This window comes from Oryctolagus cuniculus, chromosome 3, assembly GCF_051225735.1.
Source record: "Oryctolagus cuniculus isolate XC-2025 breed Fujian yellow rabbit chromosome 3, ASM5122573v1, whole genome shotgun sequence".
NCBI lineage: Eukaryota > Metazoa > Chordata > Mammalia > Lagomorpha > Leporidae > Oryctolagus > Oryctolagus cuniculus.
In genome coordinates this window covers 156,070,026-156,094,888 of record NC_142869.1, presented here as the reverse complement: position 1 = coordinate 156,094,888, position 24,863 = coordinate 156,070,026, and the positions used below count along the sequence as shown (strand labels likewise).

The 24,863-nt window shown below is 35.2% G+C and overlaps 1 protein-coding gene across 6 annotated transcripts in view; it reads right to left on the bottom strand.

The window, feature by feature from the left end:
- KCND2 (potassium voltage-gated channel subfamily D member 2) overlaps positions 1–24,863 on the bottom strand; it is a 524,650-nt gene that overhangs the window by 384,133 nt on the left and 115,654 nt on the right. Inside the window, exon 2 of one of the 6 annotated variants that reach the window (XM_089327907.1) lies at positions 3,979–4,103. Coding sequence (XP_089184033.1) covers positions 4,091–4,103 — 13 coding nt within the window. The 3' untranslated portion in view covers positions 3,979–4,090. 6 annotated transcript variants of the gene reach the window in all.

The window sequence follows — 24,863 nt, the reverse complement described above, 5'->3', positions numbered from 1 at the left end:
TATATACTATATATACATATATACTAAACTATATGTCTGTATATATCATTATGTATTAATATGCATTTATAAATTGAAGTCTCCAAGTACAGCAGTGTACTCAGAAAATATCCAACTTTATAACCAGCTGGTTCAGACATAATTATCTGAAACATATTTGGAAAGTAAAATAGCATTACATATATTGTAAGATTGTGCAAGCACTTTTAAGCAGCTATTCAATTTTTAGAAATTTTTCTATAAAAAATTTTACTTAATTACTTAGCTCTGAGCTTATAACAGTAATATTTTGAAAAACATAGGAAAGTAAGATACTTGAAATATACTGCCACCATGATAAATAAGAATGTTTAGTCATCTGAAGAAAATGTCAATTATATGTTAGTAAAAGTGAAAAGTTGGTTACAAAATAGCATAAACAAAAGGAATGGCAAATACGTGACTAACATACATGCATAGTGAAAGACATTTGAAAGTAGACAACATGGGGTACATATGACTCTTTCATCATTTTGTTTGGGAAATTTCCAGGTTTGGGATTGCTGGGTCATATGGTATATCTATTTTCAGCTTTCTAAGTTATGTCTATACTGTCTTCCACAATGGCTGTAGTAGTTTACATTCCTACCAATAGGGGATAAGGGTACATTTTTTCCCCACATCCTTGCCATCCTTATTGTTTGTTGATTCTGTATGAGAGCCATTTCAACTGGGGTGAGGTGAAACCTCACTGAGTTTTGATTTGGTTTTCCCTGATGGCTACAGATAGTGAGCATTTTTCATGTATCAGCTATTTGAAAAAATGCCTGTTCAGTTCTTTGCCCATTTCTTAAATGGATTATTCATTTTATTGTTGTTGAGTTTCTTGAATTCTTTATAGATCCTGGATATTAATATTTCATCAGCTTCATAGTTTGCAAATATTATCTGTATCCCCTTGGTCACTGCAGCTCAATTCACATTAGCTAAGATAAGGAATCAACCCAGATGTCCATCAACAGATGACTGGATAAAGAAATTATGATATATACATAATTATGATATATATAGATATGATATATAAATATATATACACATATACACAGATATATATGATTATATATATGCACACAAACACACATACTATGGAATACTTCAGTAGTAAAGAGAAAAGTGAAATCTTGTTTTTTGCAACAAAATGGCTGCTACTGGGAACCAAAATACTTAGTGAAACAAGCCAGTTTCAAAAAAACAGATACTATACATTTTCCCTGATCTGTGATATCTAATAGAACATTGACAATGCTATGTATAGGAGAAAATTCCACATTTTGAGATTTGATGACTGCTTACAGCCCTTGTCTTTATTGTTGAGGAACAGTGTTTTGCTTTGTTTTTCTTCATACTATCTGTTGTGCAGGGGTGATCTTATGAGTATAAAGTAAAGTAAAGTGAAAAATAGATCTTTGTAAAAATTAAGAATGGGAATATAAGAAGGAAGAGGAGTAAGGGTGGGAGTGTGGGCAGGGCAGGCGGGTAGGGTGGAAAGTATCATATATGAAACACATGAAACTTACGTACCTTAAATAAAACCAAAAAAATAAAAACAACACTAGCCAGTAGCCACAAAGCAAAAAAGCATAAACAGATCTTAAGATACCATGTCCAAAAACAGTGTTCATGTCTATCCCTTCTAATGCTCCTTGAAAAAAATGTAAACAAAAATGTTAGAAAATTAAAAACATAATCTTCACAAAATATTATACTACTTTAAAAATTAATGTGCGATATAATTCACATGTTAGCAAATAAAATCAGTTTAACGTGAGTTTAAGTAGGCATTATATTGCAAGGATCTATAGAAGTATTAAAATCAAGATTTCTATGACGTAAAAAGTCCTGAGAAATCAGGTCATTTTATTACATGTTTTTCCTAAACTATATCAGGTAATTAAATAAAAGAGAAGAAAATGAAGGATAAAATAATCATTTTTTCTCCCCTATAAATCCTATGTTTGGTTCAAAATATGCAGAACACTTTTTTTTGAGATTTACTTATTTATTTGAAAGGTGGAGTTACAGAGAGGTGGAGGTGGAGGTGGAGGTGGAGGTGGAGGTGCAAGTTCAAGTCCTGGCTGCTCCACTCCCTCTCCAGATCCCTGCTTATGTGTCTGAGAAAAGGAGTAGAGGAAAGCTCAAGTACATGGGCCCTTGAACCCACATGGGAGATCCAGGAGAATCTCTTGGCTCCTGCCTTTGGTCTAGCCAAGCCCCAGCCATTGCAGTTATTTGGGGAGTGAACCAGTGGATGGGAGACCAATCTTTCTATTTCTCTCTAACTCTACCTTTCAAATAAATAAAATAGATCTTGAAAAAAAAGATAGTGAAATAGAAAATATTTGCAAATATTGAAAAATCAGAAAACATGTCTCATCCTAAGCATTTTGGATAAGGGGCTCTTAATTTATATTGATAAAAATACAATCATACCAGTATATTAATTATTTCTTTAATTTTAATCATTCTATAATCTACTGCATGGACAGGAAGGAGGGTATGGTAGGAAACATTACTATGCTCCTAAATCTGTATATATGAGATACATGAAATTTGTTCACCTTAAAAAATAAATAAAACAATAAAAAAGGACCTAATATGTGTCAATATTACTAGTGACCAAGATGCTTTTAAAGGCTTCATAGAACTTGAATTCTGACAACTAGTGCCAAGAAAAAAAGCCTATGTTTTTCCAAAATATTATGGAAATTAATGGAGGAAGAAGGGAAAAGAGAAAATTTAGGATTTTTAACTTTTATTCTTTATTCTATAGCTATAGTTAGAACACCTAAAATATATAATTAGAATAAGTAAAACAAGCAGCAAATATCAGGTAAGTGGATAATTTGTTGAAAATATGAGGGTATGGAAAAATGCTCATAAAAATGGGAAAAAAAGAAATTCAATTTGGTTCAAAAATTTTTTGAAATCTCTCAGTTTTTTTCATAATATATATTTTCCATGAACTTTTTGAAGACCTGTCATATGTAGTCATCAAGGATTACAGTAATATTCCTGGGTATATTTGGCATTTATGGAAATGACATTTTCCATTTTGATGAATGAGTGCAATGGGAAGACTTTAAGGTGAACTTAAATTTTGCTAATGTTGGCTTTTAAATGGGCACTCGTTTTGTTAAATATACAGCTTTTTTCATCCTCGTCATGGATAATATAATCCATCATTTATTCTCCAAAGAATGCAATTTGTTTATAGCTACTGGACCTTGATTCCTAGGAAAATGAAGATTAAGAAAGAAAATCAGATAATCAAAGCAGAAACTACTCGGAAGATTGATTTAATGAAAATTGAAAATAATTAAATGTGAATAGCCTGAATTTCCAAAGCCTAGAGGGACAGGATAACTACTGATAAAATACACAGTAAAGTCATGTAGCAAGATTCAACTCAAATAAGGAGGTACCTTTCTCTGAAGGAAGGAGAGAGCTTCCACTTTGACTATGACCTTGTCTAAATAAGATAGGAGTTGGCAAACTCAAAAGGCCTCATAGCCTTGGCAACTCATGACAAGAGCCTAGGGTGACTACTGACGCCATAAACAAGAGTGTCAATTGTTAAATCAACAACAGGAGTCACTGTGCACTTACTCCCCATGTAGGATCTCTGTCCTTAATGTGTTGTACAATGTGAAGTAATGCTAGTTCTCAGTACTAGTACTAAAACAGTACTTACACTCTGTATTTCTGTGTGGGTGCAAACTGTTAAAATCTTTACTTAATATATACTAAATTGATCTTCTGTATATAAAGATAATGAAGATAAATGAAAATGAATCTTGATGTGAATGGAATTGGAGAGGGAGCGGGAGATGGGAGGGTTGTGGGTGGGAGGGAAGTTATGGGGAGGAAAAAGCCACTGTAATCCAAAAGCTGTACTTTGGAAATTTATATTTATTAAATAAAAGTTAAAAAAGATTCAACTCATTCAATAAAACAACAACAACAAAGCCCACTGGTGTCTGGTCTGTTGTATAATGCAGTTCTGAGATTCTGTGGCACATAAGTCATTAACTTGAAGCATTGTTGCTTTTTGTCATAGTGTCTCCCTGTAAAAAATGGTTTATATAGACATCATTTCTGCTATATTAGGATACACTTATTCACACACATGTGCGTGCATGTACAATCACACACACTAAAGTTAACAATCTCAAGAATACTGAAAAGTTATACTTTCACCGAGTTGGTAGTAAATCTCCCTGTTTTCTGATATTATTAGGAATTCATAAATAATCATCCTGTTAAAAATACAAGCTCAATAAAAAATTCAAATTCAATTCTCTACTGCAAAAGAAATCATAGAATAAAGTTTTATTTGTAACGTTAAAACAATATTATACTCAATCCATTAGAGTAAATCATTTGGTGTTGCCCTAGTATCAGTCAAGAGTGTGTCAAGGATTCAACATAAAATACGCTACCCAGATCTGACTATGTAAATCTGGAACTATTAGCTAAGGCATAGCCTTTGATTCTGTGAAGCTCTACAGTCCTACATAACGTCCTCAATGATTAGGAAGAAAACCATTTGATCTTATGTTTAATTTGGCCAATATAGGACATACATTTAGGTCAAAGAGTGAATATTAGGTTTGACATTGACCAACTTGGCTGTCTGCATGGATCAAATTAAGCAAATAATTGCCAGCATGTGGCCATATCAAACCCTAAACTTCTCTATTAATCTGACTTTATTTGAAAGTTCAGCTATTGAATTTATGTAATCTATTTACCCCAATATAAGGCTGAACCCCTGGGATTAGCTCTGCTGGAAGTTTTAAGTAAACATAAAAGGTAGCCCCACATAAAATAAGCAGTTTACTTACATACAGTACAAAAATTTCATGACTGTAGTAAAGAAGAAAAACTATAATTTCTATGTCATTGGAAAAAAATCACTCCAATATCCAAGCCAATGTTAATGTTTCTACCTTGAAAATGAAATAGAAAGTCAAAGAACTGGAACCACTTATATAGTTAGCATTTACTTACATTGAGTTATATTGAGTATGAAATTAAATATTACAATACTTATTGAAAACTGCTCCAAATATATGTACTATGCATGATTCTAACTTAAAAAAGGGTACTCTTTTAGAGTTTACCATATATTGAAGACTTTTAAAAGACACAAAACCAAGTCACATTTTTACAGAAGTAATCTTACCTCCACAGATAGGTAAAAACTAGAAATTTTCCAGAATAAATTTCTGCATTGCTAAATACTCAGCATTTACTGGCTTAAGGAGTTATCATAAGTAAGAGAATTTCAGTGACAGAACATCTAAATTGATGTCATTAATTTGAATGGCACAGAGCAGCAAGTTCCTGACAAATAGCCAGAGAAGAATGCATCACTTTCAGAAAAATTTAAAAGACCATTTTTTCTAAGTCAAAGACATCAAAAATAATATTAGTAATCTCAAAACATATGAAAAGTTATTTGGATGTTGACAGTGGAAATTTTATATTATAAGTCCCTTCCACTTCTGATTAGTTTTCCCTACATAAATTCAATACAGCATATACTAAAAACTATTACATCCTGAAAAAGACAATAAATTATCTACCTATTGCAATTGATCATACTTTTTTCTCTTACAAAACCACACATTTTTTGGTAGTAAGTGTAAAAACAATTATTTTCCTTCCATAAATTGTGCCATATTGAAGACTAGGTTGAATAAAGAATCTTGTCTGTATTTTTTTCAAGCACTTACTTATTTGAAAGGCAAAGTGACAGAGAGGGAGAGAAAGAATGAGGGAGAGACACAGAGAGAGGGGTTCTATCTGATGGTTCACTCCCCAAATGCCTGCAACAGCCTGGGCTGGGCCAGGCTGAAGCCAGAAGCCTGGAATTCCATCCAGATCTTCAACTTGCGTGGTATGGATTCAAGCATGGGGGGCATCCTCTCCTGCCTCCCAGAAGGTACTTTAGCAGGAAGCTTAATCAGAATTGGAAAAGTTGGGATTGGAGCTGACTCTCCAATATAGGTTCCGGACATACCATCTAGGGGTTTAATGGGCTAAGTCACAATGCTTGCCCTATCTCTGAATTGATAGGCACAATAAAATCGCAAGCAATTTTCTCAGAGTAAGTTTTTAAATGTTAGAAATAGGCCTTTTCGAGCCGGCGCCGTGGCTCAATAGGCTAATCCTCCACCTTGCGGCGCCGGCACACCGGGTTCTAGTCCCGGTCGGGGCGCCGGATTCTGTCCCGGTTGCCCCTCTTCCAGGCCAGCTCTCTGCTATGGCCAGGGAGTGCAGTGGAGGATGGCCCAGGTGCTTGGGCCCTGCACCCCATGGGAGACCAGGAAAAGCACCTGGCTCCTGGCTCCTGCCATCGGATCAGCGCGGTGCGCCGGCTGCAGCGGCGGCCATTGGAGGGTGAACCAACGGCAAAGGAAGACCTTTCTCTCTGTCTCTCTCTCTCTCACTGTCCACTCTGCCTGTCAAAAATTAAAAAAAAAAAAAAAAAAAAAAAAAAAAAAAAAAAAACATAAAAAAAGAAATAGGCCTTTTCTCCCATGTTGCTTGATGGCATTATCTGGGGGTGTTTTAGTGAGCAACTGAGCAAATCCTTACACAACAGTTTGTGAGTACCCTAAATACTGAGATAAAGTGATCAGCCTAGAATTTCAATTCTTAAATCTTCAAAATCAGGCAGCATAGGATGGATGGTGCTTAAATAAACCATAGTTTACCAAGGATATATTGGTATGTGATAATAAAGAAATATACACAATATTGTGAACCTCACATAAAACTTTTAACAATTCATATGTATTTCCTTTCCAAAGTAAATAAAAAGTTGGGGGCTGATGCTGTGGCATAGCTGGTGAAGCTGCCACCTGCAGTGCCAACATCCCGTAGGGGCGCCGGTTCATGTCTGGCTGTTCCACTTCCAATCCGATCCAGCTCTCTGCTATGGCCCGGGAAAGCCACGTGGGAGACCCAGAAGAAGCTCCTGGCTCCTGGCTTCAAATTGGCACAGCTCCGGCCATTGTAGCCAATTGGAGAGTGAACCAGTAGATGGAAGACCTCTCTCTCCGCCTCTCCTTCTCTCCCTGTGCAACTCTGACTTTCAAATAAATAAATAAATCTTTTAAAAAAAGTCAATTAATTTCAAGATAATGCTAAGAAATTCTCTTTTCAAGGCATCTGATACACATAATTTAGGTTTTGGATATTTTTCAGTGAGACTTAGAAGGAACTAATACTTATTGAGATCTCTGAGCTTGTAACGTGCTAGGTAATACAAATCAGTACCTGATTAAGTTATAACAAGTCTGAAAGTTACATATAATTATTCCCAATCATTTAAATGTAGAGATTCACAGAAATTATTCAGTTTTCCAAGGTCACTCAGTAATTCAAAGTACCTGGATACTTTAGACTATTTAGAAAACAAAAGAACAGAAATTGAGTCCCCCAAATTCTATTAATACTTTCATTTTTCATACTGCATCAAGTATTCCATTACAATGTTCATAGAAAAATATACCTTGATAATAAATACATATTAGTTTATATGATAAATAGTATTTGTCTTAATTATATAATCCTACCTCTATATTGCACAGAGAAGTCTGGCAGGTAAAATAGTTTAGACTTTAATAAAATGTTCTATGATATTGGTATTTGGCAGATTCAGGATCCTAAATACACTACTCATATTAAAAATAAAAAAACAGCTGTGTCCCTAGCAATTAACTGCTTATTAGCAAAATGGCAAAAATAAGCAGACGGCTCACTTCAGTAAGGAAAAACTTTTGAAATCATTAACGGAATTTACTGTCATATGCACCTTTTCACATAAAATGGTCTCAAGGACAAGATAGTAAACCTAATTCCAAAGTTACTCAGAACATTCAAATAATGAATCTAGAAATTTACAGGAGACCTGGCTTTGAAGACTGAGGATTTTATTCTGAGGAGAGCAAGCTCTCAAAGATTTTCCTTTCTGTTATCAATCTCTGCTGTCATGATTGAGTTTTTGATAGAATATGACATCAGGCATTTGGATGCATAGGGATAAACATCTATCCCTTATAACCTGCACAATTCTAAACATGAATTTCCAGGAATGACAAGTGATAGATAGGGTGCATAACTATGGAACAAATAAAGACATCATGAACAAAAGCATTTATTAATGAACAAAATGATTTAAAAAAAATCTAACCATTTCAATTATTTCCTTTACAACAGTGTTAGTATTTGTCTACCTGGGAAAACTAAACATTAAAATAATCTAACTTTTGAAGGTAACTAAATAGCTTTGAGATTAAATTAAATTGCATGTAGTTTGTTTCACCTTACAAGAACTTCATGGTCTTGGCACAATTAACTGTGTTCTGCAGGGCCCAGTTCATTTTTTCTCAAAGTGGGAAAATAATCACACTCATTCATAGTACTACTGTGAGGATTAGATAGCATATGAGGACACTTTTAAAAAAACATGGAAAATGCCTATTATGAAAAAACTGCATGGAGTTCAAAATTTGGGGCACCAATATAAACTTACGTTTAAATACAATTTTTCCACACACTTTTTGAAGTACTCTCATATATGTATGTCAACAGATCATGGTGTAAATATATAGAATTAAATATACAGAATAGAATATAATTTTCATCAACTTGAAATGTATTATTGCTAAATGATGGGCCTTTTGAGTTTAGCAAGCAGGTACTATATAAAGATCATTCTTTCATCACTTTGTGCTACTGGACAATATAAAATCTTGTTTGTGGATTAAAGTTATTTGACTTCTCTTTAAGGAAAATACATTATTTATGTATTATCTGGTATTCTTTTCTTAATAATACTACACAATTAAAGTATAACATCATCACCAAGACATTTATACTTACAAACGATAAATTGGAGAAATGAAATCTAGCAACTGGTATATATGTGTGTGTGTGTGTGTGTGTGTGTATGTGTGTGTGTGTGGGAGATAGAGAGAGAATGACATTATGTTGTACTATCATATAAATATCACAAAATTACAAAGTACAAATGTTATATACTCTTAATAAACCACAAGAAAACTATATTAATTTCTTTGAGATCATCAATAAAGATATCATTCATTCCAAAGATAAGTGTTGTAGAGAATGCAAATATCCATGAAAACATACCCTTGGAAGCCCATATGAGTGGCTTGAATACTTGACCCTGGCTCAGGTAGACACTCTCCGTAGCTGAACGTTCACAGCCCTTAGACTGTTCCCACGGATTGAAGGTTTTCCAAGTGTCTTTATTTCCAAGCTCTTTGATGTGGGACTCTGCTTCTCCTTTTCCCACCCTGAGAGCACAATCAGGTTCCCTCTATACTTCTTTCCTACCCCAGCCCAAGTCAGAAGCATAAGGCCTCTGGGTTCCTGAAAAGAAACGTATTCATTCGATCAGCACATAATTACTGGGGATCTACTGTGTGCAAGATCCCGTGCTTGCTCCGGGGAGAGCACCATAGATTATGGTAGACACTGTTGGGCCAAAATGTCTCTTACTAACCTCTCAGTTGCAAGGAAGGTTAGATTTCACTGGTTATAGAAGAGTCTATACAATTGAATTTAAAACTTAGATTTTCTTGATTTATATTAAAAATACTTTCCTGGAAAGAGAAGTTAGTATCTATAATATAATCTGGTATAGCATCATCATAAATTCTATCATATCACCAATAATTTAAAATAGTTACAATATGCTTTAAAATCTCATTTTCTCACAAAAATACATAAACCTGAACACATTCAATAGAATATTTAAGACAATCTATTTCTATGACTAAACAGAGCAAGAGCCAGTTACAAGTATATCAGAATTTTAGCCTGATAACTTTATGTATTTTTAATAATATAAATGTGGATGACTTATATTTAGAATAATGACCTGGAGATAGAGTTAAATCGTTATCATTGATAGTGATATTTTCAAAAATATTCATCTATTATCATAAGTCTTCTACCATGAAGCAATAGGGGACTAATTAAGTCCCAATTTATTTGTCCATCATAAGATTGAAACAAAAAAGTTTCAAGAGTAAGAATCTAACATTGTTAAGATGGAGGTTGAAATTCTTGTGACCCAGAGTTCCTGAGTTCCAAAGCCAGTTCTGGCTCCTGACTCTGGCTTTCTGCGAATGCAGACCCCAGGGGGCAGCAATGATGGCTCAAGTAATTAGGTCTTGCCACACACCTGGAATATCTGGAGTGAATTCCCAGTTCCTAAATCTGGCCCTAGCCCCAGCCATTGCAGACATTTGAAGAATGAACGAGCAAGTGAGGGGTCTCCTCTCGTTTCTTCCCTCTCTCCCTATGTGTCTTCCTCTCTTTTTGTTTCTCTATCAAATAAGTTTTTTAAAAAATAATTTAAAGACCCAAACAAAAGGAGTTTCACTCCTTTCCTAAAAAGTGTATCCTCAATTGTTAAGAGACAACCATTTAGTCCAGCCTTCTTCTCTCATTCACAAAAGGACATTTTGGAAAATCATTTTTCTAATCAATTTATAATATACAGTTTGGATTTCATGCTGTTTTCTTAATAGCTTACATAATGAGAAGACACAGGGATGTAGCTATAAGGAACATCATGTGCTCAGATATTGACTGTAAAATCCCCTATTTGGTCTATGAGATGACATATAATCAAAAAGATAGTCACTCAAATGCAAAACTGATTAAAAATGTAAATACTCTTCATTAAGTTATTGTCTAGGAAAAAAAATTCAATATTCACCATTTTGGGCTATTTTTCTAAGCAGTCATCTTTAATAGGCAAAATAGAGTTAAACTTTCATTTATATCAAAATATTTTGACAGTTGAAAAATCTCACAACATGACATTTTAAGTAGATGCTACATATATATTGATTCATGACAAACACTCATAACAAAGATTCATAAAAAATACTCATTGAGAGTCTACTCTGTGGCAGACAACTGTTTAGCTATTGGAAAGTCATTAGTAATTTAAAAAGATTAAAGTAGCAGTTTCTTAAAAAATATTTGTCTATTTGCATTGATTTGAAAGGCAAAGAGACAGGGAAAGATCTTCCATTCATGGTTCACTACCAAATGCCTGCAGTTTGGGCTGGGCTAAGCTGAAGCCAGAATCTTGACACTCGCTCTGGGTTTGCCACATAGGTAGCAGGGACCCAAGGACTTGATACACCAATCACCTGCTGCCTCCCATGGTGCACAAAGCAGAAATCTGCTACTGTGAGTTCAGTTCATCTTGAACACAGTTACTCCAAAAGGAATGTGGGCATCCCAAGCAGCATCTTAAACACTGTGCCAAATGTCCATCCCAAATGTCCCTGTCCTCAAGGAGCTAATGTTTCAGTGGGTGAAACAGATGATGAAAGCGCTAACAAATAATGTATTCATATATAGTATGCTAGACACTCATAAGCGCCCTGAAGAAAACTAAAGAAAGTAATGCGGTCTAGCATTGTGGTTCAGTGCATTAAGCTGCCACTAGCTATAATGGCATCCTTTATCAGAGCATTGGTTTAGTTCCAGCTGCTGGGCTTTGAATCCAGCGCCCCACTAATGCACCTGGGAAGGCAACGGAGGATGGCTTAAGAACTTGGGTCCCTGCTGCTCAGGTGGGAGACCTAGATGGAGGCCATTTAAAGTTGATGGAAAATCCATGCCAAACCCCTATCCCAACACCCTACCTTTCAAATAAATAAAAAAAAAAATCTTTTTAAATAAAGGCAAGTGACGATGGCCCAGTGATGTGTTAAATTAGTCAGACTGGCCTCACTAAAGTAACTACACTAAACAAAGAACTGAAGCTGGTGAGAACAAAACCATGCTTTAATGATCATCATTTTTTGAAAGCATATACTTGTTAAAACAGTGTTTAGCAGAATATAATCTTTCAGTGTTTCTTCCCTATGTGCTTCAAGAAAATTTCTGGAATGTACCATTAATATAAAGAAGATTAAAACTACAAAAGGGGTGATGAATGATCCAATGTTTTATATACAGTGCCCATGAAAGTTACAGAACTATAGCATTTGTCAGTAATCTATAAATGTACCATGTGAGAGGAAGCCAGAATCCCAAAATATTTATTTTTAAAATATTTTCATTTTCATTTCATTTAAAACACAGACAGAAACGGATAAAGATATTCCATCTACCAGCTCAGTCTGCAAATGCCCACAACATCTGGGGTTGGGACAGGTCGAAGCCAAGAGCCCAGAACTCAATCAAGATCTCCTGGATGGGTGGTGGGGACCAACCACCTGACACATCACCTGATGCCTCCCAGGGTCTAAATTAGGAGGAAGTGGCTCAGAAGCAGAGTTGGGACTTGAATTCAGGCATGGCAACATGAGATGTGGACATCCCAAGAGGTGTAATAGCTAAGCCAATATTTGTTCCCCCAAATATTTCTGAACTCCTGAATACATAAGAAAGGGATGGCCTAATTCTCACTCTTTGGGCATTTTATGAAGCATTGTTAATTGATTACCAAAGAGTATTTGGAACTTGTTTTTTTCTCTTGGCTGTTGGGTGCTTCACATGGATCTGCTCCAGGATACCTCTGATTTTTTCAGGCAGTCAAAACCCATGTGCTGATTTCTAAGACTCACTGAGGCAAGGAAAGGCAAGAAGGTGGCACACAGGGGAGGAATGTATTGTAAAGAAAAACTATGAGTCTATTCCCACATCAGTCTCATGTGATCACAAAATACAGACCACTTAAAGTTAATCTCAAAAAATCGTGTGGAATAAACAAAGCTAACCAAGAATTTTATTCTTGAGCTATGTTTCCATATCCTGAAATATTCTAGTGTTGTCTTCCCATATCCTGAAACATTCTAGTATTTCTGGTTGAAATCAGAGTACAATGACTCCTGAAGTAAACAATTTAAAAATGCCTCTTTGTCCTACCATCAAACCTACATTTTAATGGTTGTGTCATCCTGACAGACTCCTGAGGCTAGACAGAAAAGGTGAGCATTGCACAGAATTCTTAGGATCAATACAAGAGTGTCAAGCAAAAGTAATGTGTGCTTATCTTAGAATATAAAAAAGACTAGATGGAATCAGTGTCATCAGGTGGGCCCTGAAATCATTTCCAGTTCAGACTGAGAACAGCAGCATGCTGCAATGAAAATAGCTCAGTGCAGTACGACTGGAAACCAATGCAGAAACCAGCCGAACTGTAGTCGTAAAGCAAAAGATGATCGTGTGAAAATACTATGTGACAGATAAAACTAGATACATGAAGAACATTTTCCTTTCCTCAAAACTTTTCATGCTTTCAACTAGGCATGATTCATAATTTGGCTGTTTTGAGAATATTAATTAATCTACTAATGAAAATATCACGTGCTTTTGAACTCTACTGGGGTTCTTTTTTTATTTTCTGTTTCTTAGATTTAATGGCTGTCTCTTATTGGCTATGCATTTGGATGATATTTTTCCTATGCCAAATTGGAAGTTAAATTTTCCCCCTTTTAACATTCATGCCTCTATTTACTTAATTCTTGCTTATGTTGGAGGAAAATGCATCTGCTGAGCACTTAAATGTTCTAAAGTTGGAAAAGCCATTGATTCAACCAGCATTTACTACTTTACTTACTTTCATGTCGCTAGTCACTGTTGTAGGGCAGAATATTCAGACACACAGAATTCCAGCACTCAAGAAATTCTCATTATAACATGGCAGACTCTATGCTTTAAAAGTTTTGGACAAATAGCTTTGTTCACACAAAAGGATGAGTGAAATACACAGTCTACAACAATATGGAAGACTACTCATTGTTATTCTTTTTTCTATAGAGACGTGGCTAGGTGCAAGTTTACTTGCTTAAAACAACATTGCCAGCTTTGTTGTATGGCATTATAGGTAAGCTCCGACTAGTTGAATGTGTGTGGCAGTTACCCGAGCCAATTCTAGATTTCGTCCTCAAAATGCCTAGGTTGTTATTTCCATTTATTTTTTCCATTTTAATTTTTATAGTAACATACTTTTAGTCTGTTACCTACATTTAATCTAATATTTTCTGGGCAGCAAAATCTAAAAAGATTACAGTGCTCTGTGTAACAGATATTTAGATCGAGTAATGTAGTAGGCTTAGTTACAAAGGTTTGATGCTGCTTGTGTATTCAATATGCCATATTAAAATAACAGCAGTCCCACAGAAACTCGTTTTAAAACTACAGAATGTATTATTCAGGCCCACGAGCTGAAAATGTGTGCTAAAAGTATGCGTCACCATTGGAGGATAGAGGTAGTGTGCGCAGATAGCCTAGGAATAACCCATTCCATAGCATCATTCAAATGCTACCTTCTTTGACAGGTTTTTCTTCCTGTTTATATTTACTCAGGAATGGTATACAGGAAATAGATAATGGGAAATAATGAAGGGATACATTATTAGCTCATTTGAGCCCCAGAAATGTTATACTTATTCTAAAATGAATTAAATGCTTTGTTGTGCTGTGCTTGTGTTTTTCCAGAGACTTAACAAGATTTATCATATTCTTGTTTAGAACATGAAAATATATACTATACAAAGCTTTCAACTTTGTGTTCTTATTTAACCCAATTCATATTTAACTAGTGAAGATCTTGGTCTCCCATTCAAACGTTACGCAATGAGAGGATTGTGGGAAGAATTGAATATTGGGTATTTTTAAATTCCAAAAACTTTCCCTCACTTTCTTGAATTAGAAAGAAGGAAAAAATAGTGCTTTCTCCTGGTTGAAATATGCTTCAAAATCAGCTACAGATTTTTTTTGAACTCCTCAAGGAAAAATAAAAATATGTTCACCATGACAAACTTGATTGCATTCTAGATAGAACTATAAAGTCCAGTGAATAATTCATATAAAACCACTGACTATGCTAACTTTTATCTCTATAAACACAAAAATGATGACTTTTCCTTTTTTGACCATTTTCTGAATAGTTTACTGTTGAACTCAATGAGAAAATATTAGTTTCTTCCTTTTCCTAAAAGTGGCTATGTCATATTTACTTAAAAATACATGCATCCACAAGTAAAATTTTAATCGAATCAAGCTTGATTAAAATCAAAGAAACCATCTGTTCATAATTTTGGCATACTTTGTTTTTTCAAAAATTGTATTTTAATTTTGACTAATATTTGGGAGGTATTCTCTGAAGATAATGTAATCTTCTCCAGGGATACCTGAAATTATAAGTAACATTTCTATGCATTACTGTATCATAGTAACTTATTCTTATTTTTTCATGTGGCAACAATAGTGGTTTCTTGCATCTGTCACATCAGATGAAATTATAAAGACAGTAAAGGATTTGGCAGAATGTGTTCACAAAGAAGTTTGGCATGTCTCATTTTTATTGTCTATAATATTATAATAAAACTTGAAGTTACTTCCTTTGAGCAAAAATAATCCCAATATATAATTACCTTTCACAAAATAAGAATTATATTAGGTATAGTATTTTGTTACTTATTTGTCTAGCAATATATTCTATGAATTTTCCATACCTTTGAATCTTCTGTATGAAATATCTTGTGTGTAGATGTTTTTAACTCCTTAAGATATCATTTTGTGAATTTACAATAAATTTTGAAACCAATTCACTATTGTTGGAAAGCTGTAAATGGTCTTGAAATAAATAAAGCTAAAATAATATTTTAAGCATTTAAGCTTCAGTCCTATACCCCTGGTTATGTATACAGTGAAAAACACTATCTCTGTTTGAGTTTGGGGAGAGGACTTATGTTTTCCTCAGCATTTTCTGTATACTGTGGCACTGCCTTGTTCCTGGTGGTCTCCCATTCACATAACAACTGTAAATTTGCAGCACTCAAATGCTAAACCTCATACAAACAAGGCAAAACTGCATACAATACTACCCACCTAATGATCAGTTAGGCTTGAAAAGCTATTACTTGCTTTTCTCATTGCTATGTGTTGTCTTTTTTGTTTGTCATTTCCCAAAGTCATGCTACTTAGGAATTTACGCTGTATCAGAAGCTGCTGCAGGTCCCGGGTTGTCAGGCTCCAATTCATCACCCACACACACTCTGACCTAGACTCCACTGGATTCAGAACAAACACAGTGTTTTATAAACGGGAAAAGAAAAGGTACAGATGAATGGGCAAAAACAATGACATTCTACAACACACAGGCAGTGATAGAAATACTGCTGATATTGATGGTATTTCTAATGTTATTAATGATTATGTTGGTAAAGCAGTTCTGGCAACGTTTCATAATATTCCCATGTGAATACTTATGATCACTGGTGTCCTTTAATTTGTGCAGTAATTCTGGAAGTTAGATAAAATGTGAGCTGGTTTTATAACATTTGATATGAGCTCATTTTCTTCTATGATCACATTTTCATTGTAGTCTATTGCAAACGTCTTATTTCCTTCAAGGAAAAAATACAGATGTGCAGGTCAGGATACAAAGCTCAAGGTTCAGAATAACACTATTAAAATGTAATAATTAATATCCATGCAAAATTTATATTTCTCTTTTTAAACAATTATTTGTGAGGCAGACAGAGAAACTGAGCTCACATCTGCTGGTTCACTCCCCAAATGCCTGGGACAGCTGGGACTTGGCCAACCTGAAGCCAAGAGCCAGAAACTCAATCCAGTTTTCCTATGTGGGTAGCAGGACCAAACCACTTGAGCTATCACCGGTGTCTCCCAGTGTATGCATTAGTAGGAAGCAGGAGTTGGGAGCTTTAAACCCAGGAGTAATTCAGATTGTCCTGTATGGGCTGTGGGTGTCTTAACCCCGGGGCCAAATTCCCTTCATCGTGAAATATATATTGCGTTGACATAAAGTATGTTTTGTGTCCACAAAACTTCAGGGCAGCTGTTCTTCATATGATGAGTCAGTGCTCCAAGCTGCCTTGATTTCTGATTCAACCATCTGGACACCAGTCTCTGTTGGCAGCATTAGGGGCTGAAAGAGACTGGATAACTGTTCAGAGCTGTCCCTGCTCTGTCCAGACACCACACAGATCTTCCCCAATCACCTTACTCAGAACATCACATGGTCTAACTCAAGATCATTGTAAAGTCTAGTTTCATTATACTCAATAAAGAAAGATAGGAATCAAATCTCTTAGTGCGTTTGCCAGGTCACAGACATGAATGAGTCGTAAATGGATGATTTTAAGGATGACTTATAAAAAGGCCAACGTGAATTGTCCCTAGCAATATAACACATTTATGTATATTTTATTTTATTGAAATAAACAACATATTATTTTTCAGTAGAATCAACTGGCAAGGAAGCTAGGATCATTAAATTTAAACTGAAATTGGTTGACCTTAAACATGATGCATTATCAGATTTTTCTGTGACAACATTCCATCTACCAAGTAACAGCAATAATAATAATTCCGTATTCATTAGTTTTCCTGAAAATGTTATTAAATACAGATGATGAACTTCTATGGCTGTGTGCCAAGTGATATTTTCAAACTCATGTGAAATGTATTATCAAGTTTGGAAATTTCATGGTACATAGAAAATCCACTCACTTACTCTCTTGAGCTATGTCATGTGTCAGAATCATTTTATTCCATTCCTAAAAAAGAGTTAATTCTGAAGAAAAAAATCACATTCAATATTTATTATATAAAAAATTTGCACAAGTAGGAATGTGTCTGCCTTTAAATAACTATTAAAATTTTCTGGCCGCTTATTTCAATTTTATTATATTTTCAGTTACACATGAGTTCTTCTCTTAAACATGCAAATAAATTTCCAGCATAGATTAAAGTAAAAGACATGAGCCATTTGCTGCTGCGAAAAGTAATATTACATCAAAAACTTTATCATCCTCTCAGTCCATAGAATAAAACGGGGTACTAGATTTAAAAAAAAAAAAAGAGTCTTAAACAAAAAAGTGTATGATTCTTTGCCAAATCTTTCAGATATCGGCGTTTTGATCTGTTGCTTAACCATGAATTTTAAAATTATTTTGAAATAAATTATTTTTAAAGATTTACATGGCTGGATTGTCTAATAAAAAGTTACATCTGGGGACTGGCATAGTGGCACAGTAAGCTAAGCTACTGCCTGCAAAGCTGCCATCCCATATGAGCGCTGGTTCCAGTCCTGGGTGCTCTGCTTCTCATTCAGTTCCTGCTAACGCACCCATGAAAACAGCCCAAATACCTGCCCCTGACACCCGCGTGGGGCGCTGAAATGGGGCTCCAGGATCCTGACTTCAGGCTGGCCCAGGCCCGGCTGCCGCAGCCATTTCAGAGTGAATCAATGGATGGAACGTTTTTTTTCTCTCTCTCTCACTCTGTCATCTGCTTTTCAAATAAATAAATACTTTACATATTTGAAGCCGCTTTGCATGATGTTGTGTTTGGTTAGAATACCTATTATTTCCAGTATCTTACAGAGATAATGATGTATGTTTCTATTGTAGAATCAGAATCGAAATGGAGTGAGTGTGGCTAAAAGCTAATTACAGATCTCTTGCTTCTGTACATATTAGCTTTGCTTGCTAATGGCTAAGGGTGTATTTTTTGAAACTATGTGGGCCCAAATTCCCAGGAACTGGTTTGACCAAAATGTGTCCTTCACAGTTATCTTACAGCCATATCTTGGATCTGTTATTGGGTTTGCTGTTGTTAACTGTTATCTTACAACCATGTTCTGGTTTTCCTCTTTATTTTTCACTGCATACCAGGGGTCCGGTTCAAAATTGTGAGCCCTAGTGGACAGAATACTATAAAAAGCTCTGTAACCCGCTGTTGGGGGCCGCACTCTAATAAAAGAGTGTTGGTCCGATCGGTGGCCGGTCCTGATCGCTTACCTTGCCTTGCATTTGTCTCTCACTTGCTTCTCATTTTCAATAAAATTCATGTGTGACTGTCACTGGTTTTTGTAATACTCTATTTTAGCTGATGAGTGGATGCAGCACTATAATTATTCAATTAAGAATTTACTTAAAATTCTATACATTACTGTCACTGAGGGAAATAGTGACCAATACTGAAATTCTATAGCTTCTTTCAATTTTTCAGGAATCTTCCATGGCAAAATCCTTCCATTTAAATTGGTCTGACCTGCACACTTTGCAATTCCTGATTTACAGTTTGTGTCTCAAATTTTTGTTAAAATCTGTACATATGAAAAGAAAGTCATATAATACTTTTTAAATAATTTCTGCCGATTAAATATGTCATCTTTTTCTTCTTCCAAATATTAATCACGTTATATAAGATAAATTTAAAAATATTGCTTATATGAATACTTAAGATTATAAACTATAACATTTATAATTATAAAAATGTGTAAATTTAAATTATATTTATTGATAGAGATACAGATGAAAAATAAACTAATTCTTTTTGTTTGCATTAAATATTAATCTTACATATTGTCTATGTTCATTCATTCACTTAGTATTTTGCAGAATACCCTACCCACACTCTCTTTTACCCTGAAAGTACAGAGTCTACCTGGGACAAGAACAAGCAAACAAAAGGTGATGAGCCAATGACTTAATTGCCTTGCTGGAGTTCACATTCTATATGCAGTGTGAGAATAAGCAGAGGGATATGCAGGCTGCTGTGTCACAGAAAGCATAGCTGAGGACATCATAGCTTTTGAGATTAAATTTAAGGGAGGAAGAGAGATTTTCCAGGTGGACAGATTTGGCAAGATGATTCCAGACAGCAGGGACAGCATGTACAAAGCCATGAAAATGACAGAACCTGTTATGTTCCTAGAATATTGACCATTAAAGTTACAAAATGAATACACTGGCCTCCCATTCTTATCAATGAAGACAGTCTTAGGGAGTTCAGGAACCCAAGTCCTGAAATATATACTAATGTCTCTCTGACTTCATATACTGCTGCCTTACGATGCCTACTCTTGTTTTTATGAAGTGATCAAGGTAAGAAAGGACATTTGTATATAATGCTGGGACACTGAACAATTCCATCGTGATAAGGAAAATTTTAAAAACACACTGATCACTGTTCAAATAGAATATAATGTAGAAAAGTAGCCAAGGGCAGAAAAAAGTAAATTTTAATAATTCCACCCCAGTGGCTGGCACTGTGGCACAGCGGGTTAAGCTTCTGCCTGTGGTGCTGGCATCCCATATGGGCACTGGTTCATGTCCCAGCTGCTTCTCTTCAGATCCAGCTCTCTGCTATGTCCTGGAAAAGCAATGGAGGATGGTCCAAGTGCTTTGGCCTCTGTACCCACATGGGAGACCCAGAAGAAGCTCCTGACTCTTGGCATTGGATCCACTCAGCTCCAGCCACTGCAGCCATTTGGGGAGTGAACCAATGCATGGAAGGCCTCTCTCTCTGTCTCTCCCTCTGTCTGTAACTCTACCTCTCAAATAAATAAATAATATCTTTAAAAAAAACAATAAACTTACTGCATACTCTTCCTGGCAGGATATATTTGAGCCCACCACACTTCTGGTTGCCTTTCCTCTATGTAATTTTTCACACACCAAATGAAGGAATCAACAATATTGTTTTGAGATAATTGCTTCTGCTACCTATTGTGATCATTTGTGTTTAGAACTAAATCTATATTTGACATATCTCTGATCCTGCTAAAAGTCCTTGGAATTATGTCAGCATTATTACTTTTCATAAATTAAATAACCTAACATCTAATGCTGATATATAGTGAGTCAGCATTTGAACCTGATTGTCCTGAGTTCAGTTTCAGCACTTTCTTGAATACAACATCTAACGTTAACAAAAATACCATTAAATTCTAATCTGAATATAGCCTATCTTCATTTTGTGTAAAAACATTAAGAGACATTGTGTGAATAGAAGGCATGCATAAAAAAGCCCTTCTTCGTTAGAGAAAATCTTTAAGCTATAGGTTCTGCCAAGTACAATACTGGAACAGCTGAGCAATGATAAAATTTCAATGAGTCATATGAATGCTTTCAAGGAGACATTAAACATGGAGAAATTTAGAAAACTCTGTAAGAACAAAACATTTTATCTAAGGTCTTTTTCATGAATCTTGAAATGTAGAATTAGCTAATGAAATGAAACTCAAAGAGCAATTACTGAAACCAAGTATCATCATTTTATTCAATATTTCAGATGGTATATATTCATATGTAAATGCATAATATATCCACACTGTATATTATTTTATATACATTTATATTTTATTGTTATACAAGTGAGTTAAAGTCTTTTTAAAAATCTAACAGTAGAGGAGCAGGCATAGTGACATGGAGGGTTAGAAGTGTTTCTAGATGCTTCTAGAAACACCTGCATGGCAGATGGGAGTACCTAGGATCTATTCCTAGCTCTGCTTCCCACCCAGACTCTTGCTAATGCTCCTAAGAGGCACCAGATGATGGTCCCAGTACCTGGGTTCCTGCCACACAGGTAGGAGCCAAGGGTGGAGTTCCTGGCTCCTGGCTTTGTCTTGGCCCAGACCTGGCTGTTACAGGGCATTTGGGAAGTAAACCAGCAGATGGAAGGTCTCTTTCTCTCTCTGTCCTGCTTTTTAGATACTATTTGAAAAAAATAACAGCAGGTAGATATCAAATTCCACTAAATAAGATATTTGACTTTTTCCACTAATTTTTTTTTTACTCATTTATTTTGGTTTTAATGGCAGAGAGACAGAAATAAATGGGCAAAAATCTTCCACTCACTGGTTCTCCCTTCAGATGCTTGCAACAGCAGGGGCTGAGCTGGGCCAATGCCAAGAGCCCAAACTCAATCCGGGTTTCCCATGAGGGTTTTAGGGACCCAACTACTTGAGTTATCACCTGCTTCCTCCCAGGGTGTCCATTAGCAGGAAGTCCAAAGCGGAACCAGGCACTCCGACATGGAATGCTGGCATTCCAAGGAGTAGTTGTTTTAACTGAAACTGATTCCAAGAGATTCTTGCAAAGATTGCCAATTTAAAATTGAGTCCTAGGCTCCCCACACAACACAGCCCTTTCACAGTAACTGGAATTCATCTCAAATTCAATGGAATTTCAAAACAAAGAGCTGAATATAGAGAAAAATGTCACTAGGAATTGTTTTTGATACTTTGATAGTTTCTTGATGGGAAGACAAGAAAAAGATTGACCATGAATATACTTACAGTATGAATTTATCAAAGGTGTGGTAATGTGCGATTGATTGGCATGGAATGACAAAAAGCAAAAAACTTGTTTCAAGCCCAATATACAATTCTGATTTCAGAAAGAAATGTTAGCTATGATAACTAATTTTCCTTATAGGATATTTTTCCCCTCGAAGCCCTACATATCTTACTTTGATTAAATGATTATGACTCGTTTCTTTTTCTAGGTCATGCTGGTCTTAATTGGGGGCAGAAAGGGGTTATTTTATAACACTGAAGAATAATTTCATGATCATTTCAACACCCACACAAACAGACTTAATTCATTTATAAACTTGAGCTTTGTCAGGAAAATACTATGTTAACGGGCTTTTCAAATGCCAGAGAACGGGTCATTAGCTTTAACTGTAATATTACAATGACAATTCATGTAATAAAATGGAGAACCATATCTTTTTATCTACATAAAAATAATGCAGTCTCTGATGAATTTAGGATTTCTGACAGTTCAGTTATTGAGCCTGGATATAGATTCATGCAGCATATTGAAAAGGCATTTTTTCCACTGTTATGGTACATTTAAACTGACAAGAAATAGGTCTGAACAATGATTCTTCGATCTAAAAGACATTGTATGGATTATAATAAGCATTGCTCCACCTGGCATTTACATTTGAGGACTTAAAGGAATCCACATTTCCAAGTATATTCTGGTTATGGACAGAAGGTCTCAGTTAATAAATCCTTAATAAACATATTTTCATAGTGTTTGTTAGGGGAAGGTAGATATTTTACTTATATGTTTAAAAATATGTCCCACTGGGAATAGTATCTACACAAATCATAAGTTTCACAGTCTCAGAGACTTTAAGGATTTTAATTTAGTAGTTGTAGAATATTCATCAAAATAAATAATGAAATACAAAACTATACATTGCAGCCCTGATATGTTTTGGGCACTGCCAACTGCTAGGCATGAGGCCAGTGACTATTTTCTTAAAGAAGTTGAACAGGTTCCATGTGAGAGATGATTACAAGGTAAGCTCCTTTTCCAGGAAGAGACCAGGGGTTATGACAGAGAAGAGTTCATGGTTTAGTCTGCATATTTGAGTATCAGTGACATTCATCCGAATAACATAGGTATGCCCCTAAAAAAGATCATTAAAATCTAGCAGGACAGGTGCAGGGACCAATGTACACTTTGGTGAAAGAAATATAACAGGTAAGGGTATACAAATCCCAAAGTGTAAAGTGTGATTGGGAAAAAAGCTGCAGCAATTTAGACACACACTACAACTATGAGGCTGAAAGAAAAGGCAAAGCCCCATAAGACCGGGGTTGAGTTGCCCATTAAAGTTGCTAACTTTTATCTGGAAATCAATGGGAAATGCTTGAAGAAAGCCTCTCTTATTGTAGATGAAAGTATATATTAGGAAGCTTAACTTGTTGGCAGTTTGGAAGATGAAGCTGATATAGGGCAAGGCAGAGACAGACACCTAAAGGGAAGAACTGCTATAATTAAATTAAAAAAATCATAAAAATATAATTAATTAACCGAACCATAGCTCAAATCACTTTATATTTTTGGCACCAAATTGAATTACAGAAAGAAGTTGGCCAATCAAGAAGCATTGTAAGGGTTTGGCACTGTAGCATAGCAGATAAAGCCTCTGCTTGTGGTGCCTGCATCCCATATGGATGCTGGTTCAAGTCCTGGCTGCTCCACTTCTGATCCAGCTCTCTGCTGTGCCCTGGGAAAGCAGTAGAAGATGGCCCAAGTCCTTGGGCCTCTTGCATGGGAGACCTGGAAGAGGCTCCTGGCTTTGGATCAGCACAGCTCTGGCCATCGCAGTCAACTGTGGAGCGAACCTCTCTCTCTGTGGAAGACCTCTCTCTCTCTCTGCCTTTCCTTCTCTCTTTGTGTAACTCTGACTTTTAAATAAATAAATAAATCTTTTTTAAAAAAAGAGTGGTAAGAACTGCTCTAATCTTGGCCTACCATTTTAAAAAAAAGCAGCATTGTAAAATGCTCATTTGAAATACAATATTTTGATTAACTGGCTACAAATATATATCTTTCTTATAAAATTTTGATTCAAAAATTTTTACCTAGATGTATACTATGGGATAACCTTTGTAGCAAGCATAAGAATACAATTAATTTATAATTATGTGGCTATATAATCAAAATTATATTTAATCAAAATATAAGTGTCAAAAACTATGTTTAATCAAAATAATGTAATTCCAATTAAAATAGAGAAGCCTCTCTTTAGTACAGATAAAATAAGAGAAAACCTATTGAAAAAAAATTTTGGCAAACTTTCGTATTGCTTTTGATCTGCACATTAAAATTATGCTAATTATAAAACAGAACTTTAAAAATACAAGTAAGCTAACAACAGGATCAACTGTTTCAACTGATATTTATGAGTATTTTAAATAACCAGAAAATCAGATGTATAGAATATGTAATAACTGAGTATATTTAATTTTCATATGACTTCAAATCCTTTGTAAAATTCAGAGTGAAAATTGAAGAAAAGCATTTCAAAGTTGTTTAATTGGAATGGCACCGCTTTAATATTATCATTAATGGATAAGAAACCTTGCCAACAGGTTTCACCTGGCCTTTTTCTGCACTCAAATCTGATACCCATACCAAAAGTAAACAAGTAAATAAAAGAAAAGTCAGCTAACAAGCTTTGTTAAC